The sequence below is a fragment of the Taudactylus pleione genome, unplaced genomic scaffold (assembly GCF_031769625.1).
Source record: "Taudactylus pleione unplaced genomic scaffold, aTauple2 ptg000875l, whole genome shotgun sequence".
Taxonomy (NCBI): domain Eukaryota; kingdom Metazoa; phylum Chordata; class Amphibia; order Anura; family Myobatrachidae; genus Taudactylus; species Taudactylus pleione.
The window spans coordinates 1,160,818-1,175,032 of NW_028285277.1; the positions used below are offsets into that span (position 1 = coordinate 1,160,818).

Sequence of the window (14,215 nt, forward strand, 5' to 3'; positions counted from 1 at the left end):
CGCTCAGCGCTGCCACTCACCACCCCCTGCGCCAGTGGCTGTGCCGCTGTAGATCGCGACACAGAGGACCCCAGCCAGACGCTGGGGACACCTGCCCCCGCCGGAGACCGCCGACAGGTCTCTGCCACAGCGGGCCGCCCGCACTCACGCTGGGCCACCAGGGCAGTACATTTACAGAAGGGGTTCTATCTCTTCCCCATTGGGGGGGGGGGGGGATAGCAAATAGGGGATAAAACAAATAATTTATTGATAAAATAAAATGTAAAAAAAAATGGCTGGATTGGGAGGCTGCCTGCTGCATTTTGATGACCTCATCAGCGGCAGCCGGAGAGGGGATAGGCTAGGAGGGGCAGACGGCAGAGGAGAGGCAGGTCATCTAAAAATCCCGGCTTCTTCTGTCTGAAAGGGGTCTACCTGGGAAATTCCTGGGTAGATGCTGTAGTGTGAAAGGTGGGGTTTCAACCAAAGACCCGGGAATTTGCACAGGATAAATTCTCGTGTCTGAGCAGGAAATTTCCCGGCTCGTATGTCTGAAAGGGATTATTATTAAAGGGGACAAATTTAATTCATTGTCATTGATTGTGGATATTCAGTCTTCTGTATCCGAATGTTGGGGTTACCTTAGGACATAGTGCTGAGATTTTCCAACAAATTTAACACAATAATCTAATTTAAAGACTCCTCTCTCTAATGACTGCCAGATAATGATTAATAAGCCAACTGTGTAAAACATTACATATAAAGCAATGATAAGCTGCCACGGTACAGTGCTGCCCAAGGCCCATTATTGGCTGAGCAGCACAAGCTCTTATCCTGGCTAGTGAGCTAATGAGAACGCTCATACACACAGAAGCAAGACAGCGGATTAGACTGGTGCCCGCACGCCTGAGGGTGATCACAATGCACACTATACACACAGAAGCAAGACAGCGGATTAGACTGGTGCCCGCACGCCTGAGGGTGATCACAATGCACACTATACACACAGAAGCAAGACAGCGGATTAGACTGGTGCCCGCACGCCTGAGGGTGATCACAATGCACACTATACACACAGAAGCAAGACAGCGGATTAGACTGGTGCCCGCACGCCTGAGGGTGATCACAATGCACACTATACACACAGAAGCAAGACAGCGGATTTGACTGGTGCCCGCACGCCTGAGGGTGATCACAATGCACACTATACACACAGAAGCAAGATAGCGGATTAGACTGGTGCCCGCACGCCTGAGGGTGATCACAATGCACACTATACACACAGAAGCAAGATAGCGGATTAGACTGGTGCCCGCACGCCTGAGGGTGATCACAATGCACACTATACACACAGAAGCAAGATAGCGGATTAGACTGGTGCCCGCACGCCTGAGGGTGATCACAATGCACACTATACACACAGAAGCAAGACAGCGGATTAGACTGGTGCCCGCACGCCTGAGGGTGATCACAATGCACACTATACACACAGAAGCAAGATAGCGGATTAGACTGGTGCCCGCACGCCTGAGGGTGATCACAATGCACACTATACACACAGAAGCAAGATAGCGGATTAGACTGGTGCCCGCACGCCTGAGGGTGATCACAATGCACACTATACACACAGAAGCAAGATAGCGGATTAGACTGGTGCCCGCACGCCTGAGGGTGATCACAATGCACACTATACACACAGAAGCAAGATAGCGGATTAGACTGGTGCCCGCACGCCTGAGGGTGATCACAACGCACACTATACACACAGAAGCAAGATAGCGGATTAGACTGGTGCCCGCATGCCTGAGGGTGATCACAACGCACACTATACACACAGAAGCAAGATAGCGGAATAGACTGGTGCCCGCACGCCTGAGGGTGATCACAATGCACACTATACACACAGAAGCAAGATAGCGGATTAGACTGGTGCCCGCACGCCTGAGGGTGATCACAACGCACACTATAAACACTATACACACAGATGCAAGATAGCGGATTAGACTGGTGCCCGTACGCCTGAGGGTGATCACAACGCACACTATACACACAGAAGCAAGATAGCGGATTAGACTGGTGCCCGCACGCCTGAGGGTGATCAAAACGCACACTATAAACACTATACACACAGATGCAAGATAGCGGATTAGACTGGTGCCCGTACGCCTGAGGGTGATCACAATGCACACTATACACACAGAAGCAAGATAGCGGATTAGACTGGTGCCCGCACGCCTGAGGGTGATCACAATGCACACTATACACACAGAAGCAAGATAGCGGATTAGACTGGTGCCCGCACGCCTGAGGGTGATCACAATGCACACTATACACACAGAAGCAAGATAGCGGATTAGACTGGTGCCCGCACGCCTGAGGGTGATCACAACGCACACTATACACACTATAAACACCATAGGGCTTATGTCATATAAATGTTACTCTGGGCACAGTTGTACTGTAACACATAGCAGGGAAATGGCACCGGCTACACGTTACTACATCCCACTTACTATCATTCTTTAACAAGAACCACCCACTCAGAGTTATTCAATCCTCGCACAAATATACACCGTGCACACAGACATGTACAACTAACATCTGGATGAAATATGCAGAGAATAGATTCTAGTAACAATGGGCATTAAATACATTATATTATACAGTGTTCTCCCCAGGCGCCCGGCACTCTCACCAATGTGTAGTGTCCTCTGCCTCCCGGCATCCTCACCAACGCTTCCTTGGTGCCAGCGGTCAGCTACTGCTGGCGCATACAGGGCCTGATTCAACAAGGATCGCTATTGCGATCGTAAATCCGTAAATCGCATGCAGGTCTGCTGCGCAAATATGCTAATGAATGTAATCGCAATGCTGTTGCGCTGCCAGCATAGGAGCGCCCACTGCCTCCCACTACCGCGATCTCACATCTGTAACACTTTGCAAATCTTCGGTAACAGAGTACCATCGGACCCTCGCGACGATTATAGCAGACCTGACCCTGCTTAGAAATTGCTAACTTCGTTGCACGCAGTGAGTACTCCGGCTGCGTATGCAATCACATAGGCTAATTTATGCACGCCCACGTAACGGCGTTCAAGCGGTCAGGCACGCTGGTGTTTCTGCTACCAACCCCCCCCCCCCCCGTAACTACAACCAGACGCTAACTGTGTCAATCACTCTGCGATGGCTCTGCATGGTCTCCGTGATCATGATGCATGCGCAGTAGGGAACAATCGGCCGTCTGCATACGTTTTAGCAATAGCGATCCTTGCTGAATCAGGCCCACTGTACGGACGCCGGATGGAGCCTCCCAGGGGATGGCAGATGGCGCTGTGACGTGGTCTACATCACAGTGCAGGACCTGTGTCAGGCTGGAGGGCAGAGATCCCCCCTCTGAATAAAAGCAAGGCGCACAGTCGCCTGTGCACATTGGAGAGTGGTCCTCCTGCTATCACTCTCCCTCTTCAGTGCATCTGGGAGCTGTTATAAAAAAAATTCCATCCACAAAGTAACTGGGCAGTATCTGGGCACTTAATACCATTATTTGTGTCAGTGACAGAGCCAGGCAGCATCTGGGCAGTGACAAAGCAATTGGGACAACTAGGCCTTTAAGGAGAGGAGAATTAATATACAAAATGTTAATCTCAAGTTTAAATCAATGTAAGGTCAGAATTTCAATACTTCATTATTGAGAAACCCCCGGCCGGCCACTACTTGATGCCACCCGCCTGGAAAAACTTTTTCCGGAGAACACGGTTATATATTATAAAAGGTGGCTCCTTCCACATCAGAATGAATAAACAAACATTGTAACCATAAGGAAAATATACAAAACTGAAGCAAAGCACTTATAAAGTACATCTACCTGAAACATCTAGCCTACATACCTGTGGTTCATGATTTTTTTATTACCACTATTAACAAAAAAAAATATATACTTTTTTCTTTTTTTTCCCGCAACAACCACTTAAAAGAGCTTGCCTAATAACAATAAAATATTCCTACATACAACCCACTACCGGAAAATAGGGCCCCATCCCAGGAACCAGCCAATTAGGACTGGGGTGGAATGGCTTTTATAGAAGAAGCTTTGAAGGAGCTCTCCTATGTGATATGGATGGACGGAGGCCTTGTGCGTGGACAGATGAGACAGAAGCCGGCTCAGTGATAGTGTTCCAGGAGGGGGGTACATTTTTCTAAAGGATGAGTTTTACATCAGGTCACCCCCCCTAAGTGCGTCAGTGACAGTTGTGTGGGAGTTTTATTACATGCATAGGCGATCTAGCACAGGTATCGCATGCAGTGAGCAGCGGCATGACCTAACAATGACCACAACAAACTCAGGTTTCAGATTTACTATTATAGCAGCGCATCTCCAAGGACACCTACACAACGTGCGAGTACAGGAAGTTGCAGTTTTGCGCTAAATTGGAAACGTATATACGCACTAGAAGGTAAAGGGACTGAAACCATCGCGGAATAAAGCAACTCTCTCCCAAGTTATACCTGGTACATGTGATGTACATGAGGACACGTGATCGTCACAAATGATGCAGTTACCACGGTGACAGATTATAGCCATATGCAGCGGGTTACAGTGGGCAACCGTGATGAAAACTGCGCTACAGGTAACACAGAAAAGAAGGGTGATGCCCGTGGTTCAATATATACAATGAAAGCGACCGTCTGATTGGCTGCTACAGGAAACACCCCTTTCTGCCCAGTTACCAGAGTGGCAGTTCTCATACATGTCCCCCAATGTGCCTGGGCGATTCACAAAGTAACACGACACAAACAGCCACTACATAGCGACGACACCTACAGATATTCCAGGGGCCACAAATGCTCGGCATAGTAAACTCCACCAGATACTAGAGCTTCTAGATTTTCAGTGCTGGGTGGAGTTTATCTCTAAATGTAGCTAAAATATAAGATGACATTTCCCAGTAATTCCGTGTACGATGCAGATATTTACATGCGCTTAGACAAACGCTAGCAGCATTTCCTATACTGTCCCCCGTATGTGGATATAGAAGAGGTCTTATGCCTGCGTGTCCTGTAAGTATATGACAGTTCCTATCAGTTTGGGGTTCCGTGTCTATGAGGGTGCAGTGGTGCCTCGGTGTACGTTCCCTGGCAGCTCATCTGCCCATCTTTTACCATTTCCCAGCTATGCCCATGGAAAAGTGCCTCTGATTGTAATGAAACACTGTTCTAGGTACCGCTTTGGTGCTGGCGTGTAGGGGAGGTGACGTTCCGGATGCACGGGGTCAGCTGGCTTTCGCCTCTTTCGTGTGATGAGTCGCGTGACCTGTCACTTGAGCGTCGTCTGTCTCGTGATCGTTCGTGACCGCCACTGGCACCATGAAAACTCATCTTCGTGTGGCTGGTTCCCACTCTAGCGCCGCGTGATGGAGTGCTGGAAGGAGAAACAAATAACAGCGCATTACAGAGGTCAGCAGCTAGACAAGCAGGACACACGGACGTTACGTGGACAATTAGGTGAGGACACAGCTGCCATAACCAGGAAGGTGGGAATAGCCAGGTGATTATAATGGGCAGCATTTGATGCACATGGCAGTAAGGATGGCAGGGGAGAGTCAGATATCTGCTGCCGGGAATGGCAGACAGTAAGATAAGAGACAGGCTGGCCAGATGTCTCCTGTATGCTTTATGTAAAGTAGATTACAGCAGTGCCTGGGTATAAGAGCACACACACAGGACTGTAAACACTGAGCAGGTTGGTCATTCAGTATAGGACACCATAGTCAGACCTGTAACGGATTATAGCCAGAGCATTGGCTGTTACCCAGCACCAGGCTCAGATGGGAACATCCTCACAAGTAAATGTAATTACTGACCTATGACCAAGGTACTGAGGGGCCGAATACGTCATCACTGCAATAAGCTCTCTCAGTACGCGGATTCACAGGCCGAACAACTAACTCCCTCCCCCCCCCCCCTTTCCCAGGTGTCCAAGGGATGTTTTACATTAACATTAAAGAGATCAATTACTCAAAGAACCTAAAAAATGTGGTAAGTCAAGCTTTAAAGAAATGGACCATCAGCCTTACGTTAAGGTCATTATCTACCCTATTTGGTGCACTTAATGAGTATCTGTATGAGCTCGCTAAGTGACCCACAGCTGCGTTACATTACACACCATGATAATATATATATATATCTCACACATATACACACACACACACATATATATATTTGTGTGTCAGTCCTATCCACTCTAACCTTTATTTTTGTCTTTGAAGCAATTGATCGAGGTGAAAATTGTTTCAGACAGCACTCAGGAGCCTCAAGTTACAGCTGTAACTCTGCAAGATCTCGGGACATGTACTGGGACATATAGGTCACTATACAACAATTATGTCCATAAATAAAAACAAGCATGACAATGCTTCTACAAAATGTAATAACAAAAGGAAGAATTATCCCATTTACTACATAAATAACATTTCCTATCAAGATAAAACAAAATACTAAAAGCTCCCAGCCACCCAGACAACTGCCCATGTGCCCCAGGGGTAGAGGAATACGCACCTCATGCTTTGCCCTCTCAGGCACTGGAAAACCTTTGGAATGAGAGCACAAAGGAAGGGAGAGCCGTGGAGCGAGGATGCTGTAGAAGCCAGGTCAGCATCTCTCTGCATTCCTTGCAAAGTTCAGCATATTGCCACCCCACGGCCGTACCTGTACGATCGCTGGATGTCCTTTAGCCTCAATGGCAGCTATTCAGGAGATACAGTACCACCTCCCACATATTAATACAAATCATTTTCACACAATCCGTGATTCAGAGGCGCATAGTGATCGTGCTGACGTCTCCAGCCACACCACCCCATTAGTGCTGCTTTGTGAGAGCAGTCGTACCAGCTGCCTGCTATTGGATGTCCCACGGTGACAGGCAGAACACAGACGGGAAGGAGGGGGGGGGGGGTGTTTCTAAAGCTATTTCCAGGCTAACAAGATTTTCTAGTAGGACTCGTCAGAGTTGCTTACACGGCTGCTGCAAATTACTCCAAAGAATGACTTAAATCTGTGTCATCCAGAGAACATGTGACCACATCAGTCCAGCACTCACCTCTAGGCTCAGGCAGTCTACCTGCTGACATACCACTCACAGGTAACTGGAGAACCGGGACAGCAAAATTATCTTCTGAATGGCAAAGAAATACAAACTAAACAGAAAAATAAAACCCACCACATAGCTACAATGTTTCTAGTGTACATATAGCAACAACAGGATTTTGGTACTTACCGATAAATCCCTTTCTCAGATTCCACAGGGGACACTGGAGGCTTCATGACAGTGGGGTATAGATGTGTGCTAACCGGGAGCTGGCACTTTAAATTTAGAAAGTATGACTAGCTCCTCCCCCTCTATACCCCCTTACAAGTCAGTCTTAGGAATCTGTGGCCGAGGAGAGCTGGAAAAGACAGACTGCAGAGGAGGAGGTGAAGCAAGTACACAGAATGACAAACAAAATGTTAAAAGAATCTTAAGAACCGTAGAACAAAGAAAAACAACCAGTCATAACGTAGAATGACAAGCAACCATGGCAGGAACAGGAACAGCGTGGGTGGGCGTCTGGTGTTCCCTGTGCAATCGGAGAAAGGAATTTATCGGTAATTACCAAAAATCTTGTTTTCTCCTTATCCACTAGGGGACACTGGAGGCTTCATGACAGTGGGAACGACCCAGAGCTCCCATCCCGGGCGGGAGAGCGCCGAGAACCCTGCAAAACAGTATGGTCATTTTGTTTTTGCGAGGCAGAGGCCGCAAACGTATCAAAACAATAAAACCGGACAAAGGTATGTCAGCCCGACCAAGTGGCTGCTCGACAAAGTTGAGTCATGAAAACCCACGAGGGAGCCACAGAGCGCGTGGAATGCGCTGTGATGGAAACCGGAGGTTCCTTGGAAGAGGCCACATAGGCCTGCCTAATGGCCCAGACGGATCCAGCGTGCAATAGTCTGCTTGGAAGCCGGCCAACCAGGACGAGCCAAATCATACCGGACAAACAGGGAATCAGTTTTCCGTACAGATGCAGTCCTATCCATGTAGATCCTGAGGGCTCCAACAACATCCAGGGATCTGGAAGCTGGCGAGTCCTCTGGAAGAACCGACACCACGATAGGCTGGTTTATGTGGAACACAGAGACCACTTTAGGAAGGAATGCCATCTGCGTACGGAGTTTAGCCCTATCCACCTGGAATATCAAGTACGGAGATCGACAGTAAAGAGCCCCGGGCTCCGACACTCGCCTGGCCAAAGCCAGGGCTAGGAGAAGGACCACCTTCCACAAGAGGTACTTAAACTCAACCATCTGTAATGGTTCAAACAGTGAAGACTGCAAGAAAGAGGACGAGGTCCAAATCCCACGGAGCCGTTGGAGGGACAAAGGGAGGCTGCAAACTGATAACCCCCTGCAAAAAGGTCTGAATATCTGGGAGAAAGGCCAGTTTCTTCTGGAAGAAAATGGACAGTGCTGAAACCAGAACCTTCAGGGATGCAAGTAGGCCCGCTGAAAATCCTGCCTGCAGGAAAAGGAGGAGCCTGGACACCTTGAATGTTGAGGGAGGCAATCCCCGCCATTCAAACCAGATCACATAAGTGTTTGAGACATGACAGTAGTATCTGGAAGTCACTTCCTACCAGGCCCAGAGCATGGTAGGGATTACAGTAGATGGGATCCCTTTCGCCTTAAGATTGCCCTTTCAACAGCCACACCGTCAAACGTAAAGTACCCGCCTTAAGTCTGGATAGACAAAAGGACCCTGCTGCAGGAGATCCTCTCGCAGCAGTAGGGGCCATGGATAGTCTATCAGCAGTAGACGCAGGTTGGAATACCAAGCTCTGATGGGCAAATCTGGAGCCACTAAGAGAACCCTGGCCCTTTCCCTCTTGATGCATTGCAGAAGCCGAGGCAGAAGAGGAATTGGTGGAAACAGACGAATCAAAGCCGCCAGGGTGTTGTGAGTATGTCCACTGCCACGGCCTCCAGGTCTCTCGTCCGAGAGCGGTACAGAGGCAGTTGATGATTGTGTCTGGTCGCCATGAGGTCGACTTGTGGAAGGCCCCACCTCTGAACAAGCTGTTGAAACACCTGGGGATGGAGCGCCCCGGGATTTACATCTTGACAACTGAGGTAGACTGCCTCCCAAATGTCCATGCCTGGAATAAATATTGCTGATATTACCATGACAAATTCCTCCGCCCAGAGAAGAATGCGGCTTACCTCCCTCATTGCTGCCAGACTTCTGGTGCCACCTTGTCCGTTTATGTATGCCACCGCCGTGGTGTTGTCCGACTAGACTGACAGCTTGACCCTGCAACAGGTGATGCGCTAGTTGAAGAGCATAAAACACTGCCCGTAATTCCAAGAAGTTTATGGGCAGTCTCGCTTCCTATGGAGTCCAGCGGCCCTGGAAGTGGTTCTCCAGAGTCACTGCCCTCCACCCCCTCAAACTCGCGTCTGTCGTGTGGAGAATCCAATTCTACACTCCAAACCTCTTGACTCCAACAGGCGACATGAATTCAGCCACCAGAGAAGAGAACTCCGAATTCTGGGGGCCAGCTTCACTCGTTGGTGAAGGAATAGTTAGGGCCCCGACCACTGGGAGAGGAGGTACAGTTGAAAAGGCCTGGAGTGGAAGCGGCCGTATGGAATGGCTTCAAAAGGTCACAACCATCTTCCCGAGGAACCGTTTGCACAGGTGCACCGATACTCGTCGCTGTTGTAAGATCAGCCGCACCATCTCCTGAATGGAAGCTGCTTTTTCCTGAGAAAGGAAGACCTTCTGATTTACAGTGTCTAGAATCATCCCCAGAAATTGAAGGCTCTGCATTGGCTGCAGATGAGACTTGGGAAAGTTCAGGATCCACCCATGTCATATGAGGAGCCTGTGAGTCACCAGTATGTTTTGTAATAATTGGTTCTTGGAAGGAGCTTTCAGGTGGAGATCGTCCAGGTAAGGAACAATCGTGACTCCCTGAGTCCAAAGAAGAGCCATCATCACTGCCATTACCTTGGTGAATACCTTAGAAGCCGAAGATTAGCCTGCCTGGAATTGAAAATGTGAGTCCTAAATAGCAAATCGTAGAAATGCTTGGTGAAGTGGCCAGATGGGAATGTGTAGGTAGGCATCTTTTATGTCCAAAGACAGAAACTCGTTTTCCTCGAGCCCCGCAATGACTGATTGAAGGGACTCAATCTTGAACTTGAATACTCTCAGATAGGGATTGAGATCCTTCAGGTTCTTAGTAAGTCTGACCGATCCATCCGGCTTCGGAACCACGAACAAGCTGGAGTGGAACCCTTGTTTTAATTGATGTGTGGGTACCTGTACAAATACTTGAGCATTGAGAAATCTGTCTACAGCTTCTTGTATCTCGATCAGTCTTTGGAAACTGGCAAACCTGTGGTGAGAAACCGAGGTGGTTGAATCTGGAATAGAGTTTGTACCCCTGGGTAATGAGGTCCCGAACCCAAGCATCCGGACAAGATTGTGCCCACACCACCCTGAAATCTCGAAGACTAGCTCCCACCCTGGGGTCCCTCAGGTGAGAGGGAGACCAGTCATGCATTGGGTTTGGTGGAGGGCTTATTGTCCTGGTGTGTAGAGGTTGCTGTGGCTCTACCCCTACCTCTGGAACCACGAGAGGTGGTAGGTCCTCCTCTAGAACAGTCTTTAAATCTTCCTGGGGCACGAAAGGACAGTCCTGAATAAGGCTTACGGTAAGCCGGAGCAGCTGAAAGGAGATAAGTAGATTTACCCCCCCACCCGTAGCCTGGGAGATCCACTTGTCTAGCTCGGGTCCGAACAGGACACCAGTCAATGGAAGTGCTTCCACCGCCCTCTTTGATTCTGCATCAGCCTGCCACTGTTGCTCTGCGGGCCGATATTGCTAGAGTGGAAGACCTAGAAGTGAGATTACATACCTCTATTGAAGCCTCACCAAGAGACGCAGCCGACTCCCCAATCTGTTCTGCTAAAAGAATTAGATTCACAGCTAGGAGTATTGTCCGTAATCCTTCGGATAGTTGGTTAGCCCAGGCTTCAATTGCCTTCTTGACCCAGCAGTCCACTAGCGTGGGGCGAAGAATCATGCCAGCTACTGTGTAAATGGACTTTAGGGTGTTCTCCCCTGCCCCCCACCCCCCTCAGCAGCTCCATTGTCGCAAACAGGCAGGGGCAGCCAGCTACTTGTCATGTCACTCACTGTAATGTGCATGCATTGTGTACTGTGTTATTACCACTTCTGTATATCACAGTACACACCTCCCGATGTATTCCTGTCACTCACTGTAATGTGCATGCATTGTGTACTGTGTTATTACCACTTCTGTATATCACAGTACACAGCTCCCGATGTATTCCTGTCACTCACTGTAATGTGCATGCATTGTGTATTGTGTTATTGGCCACTTCTGTATATCACAGTACACACCTCCCGATGTATTCCTGTCACTCACTGTAATGTGCATGCATTGTGTATTGTGTTATTACCACTTCTGTATATCACAGTACACAGCTCCCGATGTATTCCTGTCACTCACTGTAATGTGCATGCATTGTGTACTGTGTTATTACCACTTCTGTATATCACAGTACACACCTCCCGATGTATTCCTGTCACTCACTGTAATGTGCATGCATTGTGTACTGTGTTATTACCACTTCTGTATATCACAGTACACAGCTCCCGATGTATTCCTGCCACTCACTGTAATGTGCATGCATTGTGTACTGTGTTATTACCACTTCTGTATATCACAGTACACAGCTCCCGATGTATTCCTGTCACTCACTGTAATGTGCATGCATTGTGTACTGTGTTATTACCACTTCTGTATATCACAGTACACACCTCCCGATGTATTCCAGTCACTCACTGTAATGTGCATGCATTGTGTACTGTGTTATTACCACTTCTGTATATCACAGTACACACCTCCCGATGTATTCCTGCCACTCACTGTAATGTGCATGCATTGTGTACTGTGTTATTACCACTTCTGTATATCACAGTACACACCTCCCGATGTATTCCTGCCACTCACTGTAATGTGCATGCATTGTGTACTGTGTTATTACCACTTCTGTATATCACAGTACACAGCTCCCGATGTATTCCTGTCACTCACTGTAATGTGCATGCATTGTGTACTGTGTTATTACCACTTCTGTATATCACAGTACACACCTCCCGATGTATTCCTGTCACTCACTGTAATGTGCATGCATTGTGTACTGTTATTACCACTTCTGTATATCACAGTACACACCTCCCGATGTATTCCTGTCACTCACTGTAATGTGCATGCATTGTGTACTGTGTTATTACCACTTCTGTATATCACAGTACACACCTCCCGATGTATTCCTGTCACTCACTGTAATGTGCATGCATTGTGTACTGTGTAATTACCACTTCTGTATATCACAGTACACACCTCCCGATGTATTCCTGTCACTCACTGTAATGTGCATGCATTGTGTACTGTGTTATTACCACTTCTGTATATCACAGTACACAGCTCCCGATGTATTCCTGTCACTCACTGTAATGTGCATGCATTGTGTACTGTGTTATTACCACTTCTGTATATCACAGTACACAGCTCCCGATGTATTCCTGTCACTCACTGTAATGTGCATGCATTGTGTACTGTTATTACCACTTCTGTATATCACAGTACACACCTCCCGATGTATTCCTGTCACTCACTGTAATGTGCATGCATTGTGTACTGTGTTATTACCACTTCTGTATATCACAGTACACAGCTCCCGATGTATTCCTGTCACTCACTGTAATGTGCATGCATTGTGTACTGTGTTATTACCACTTCTGTATATCACAGTACACAGCTCCCGATGTATTCCTGCCACTCACTGTAATGTGCATGCATTGTGTACTGTGTTATTACCACTTCTGTATATCACAGTACACACCTCCCGATGTATTCCTGCCACTCACTGTAATGTGCATGCATTGTGTACTGTGTTATTACCACTTCTGTATATCACAGTACACAGCTCCCGATGTATTCCTGTCACTCACTGTAATGTGCATGCATTGTGTACTGTGTTATTACCACTTCTGTATATCACAGTACACAGCTCCCGATGTATTCCTGTCACTCACTGTAATGTGCATGCATTGTGTACTGTGTTATTACCACTTCTGTATATCACAGTACACACCTCCCGATGTATTCCTGCCATTCACTGTAATGTGCATGCATTGTGTACTGTGTTATTACCACTTCTGTATATCACAGTACACAGCTCCCGATGTATTCCTGCCACTCACTGTAATGTGCATGCATTGTGTACTGTGTTATTACCACTTCTGTATATCACAGTACACACCTCCCGATGTATTCCTGTCACTCACTGTAATGTGCATGCATTGTGTACTGTGTTATTACCACTTCTGTATATCACAGTACACAGCTCCCGATGTATTCCTGCCATTCACTGTAATGTGCATGCATTGTGTACTGTGTTATTACCACTTCTGTATATCACAGTACACAGCTCCCGATGTATTCCTGCCATTCACTGTAATGTGCATGCATTGTGTACTGTGTTATTACCACTTCTGTATATCACAGTACACACCTCCCGATGTATTCCTGTCACTCACTGTAATGTGCATGCATTGTGTACTGTGTTATTACCACTTCTGTATATCACAGTACACAGCTCCCGATGTATTCCTGTCACTCACTGTAATGTGCATGCATTGTGTACTGTGTTATTACCACTTCTGTATATCACAGTACACACCTCCCGATGTATTCCTGTCACTCACTGTAATGTGCATGCATTGTGTACTGTGTTATTACCACTTCTGTATATCACAGTACACAGCTCCCGATGTATTCCTGCCACTCACTGTAATGTGCATGCATTGTGTACTGTGTTATTACCACTTCTGTATATCACAGTACACAGCTCCCGATGTATTCCTGCCACTCACTGTAATGTGCATGCATTGTGTACTGTGTTATTACCACTTCTGTATATCACAGTACACACCTCCCGATGTAGTCTGCACTATCACCACCTACCTTGCTGCACTGGCTGACACTGTCTGTGCCTTCTGCAGTGTGTTACACAAGATGTTCTGCTCTCCATCCATTAAATGCACAGAATTTACAGCCCGGGAAACAAACATCACAAGTATTCCAGCATACCAAGCTCCAG

General features: G+C 47.5%; 1 protein-coding gene across 3 annotated transcripts in view; it reads right to left on the minus strand.

Moving 5' to 3' along the window:
• Nucleotides 1-14,215, minus strand: part of BTBD10 (BTB domain containing 10) — a 67,591-nt gene that overhangs the window by 36,933 nt on the left and 16,443 nt on the right. For 2 of the 3 annotated variants that reach the window (XM_088458936.1, XM_088458937.1), the window contains exon 2: nt 5,202-5,398. In XM_088458936.1, coding sequence (XP_088315062.1) covers nt 5,202-5,355 — 154 coding nt within the window. In that variant the 5' untranslated portion in view covers nt 5,356-5,398. Of the gene's footprint in view, nt 1-5,201; nt 5,399-6,534; nt 6,660-14,215 lie in introns of those variants that run through there. The other variant, XM_088458935.1, reaches the window with a different exon arrangement.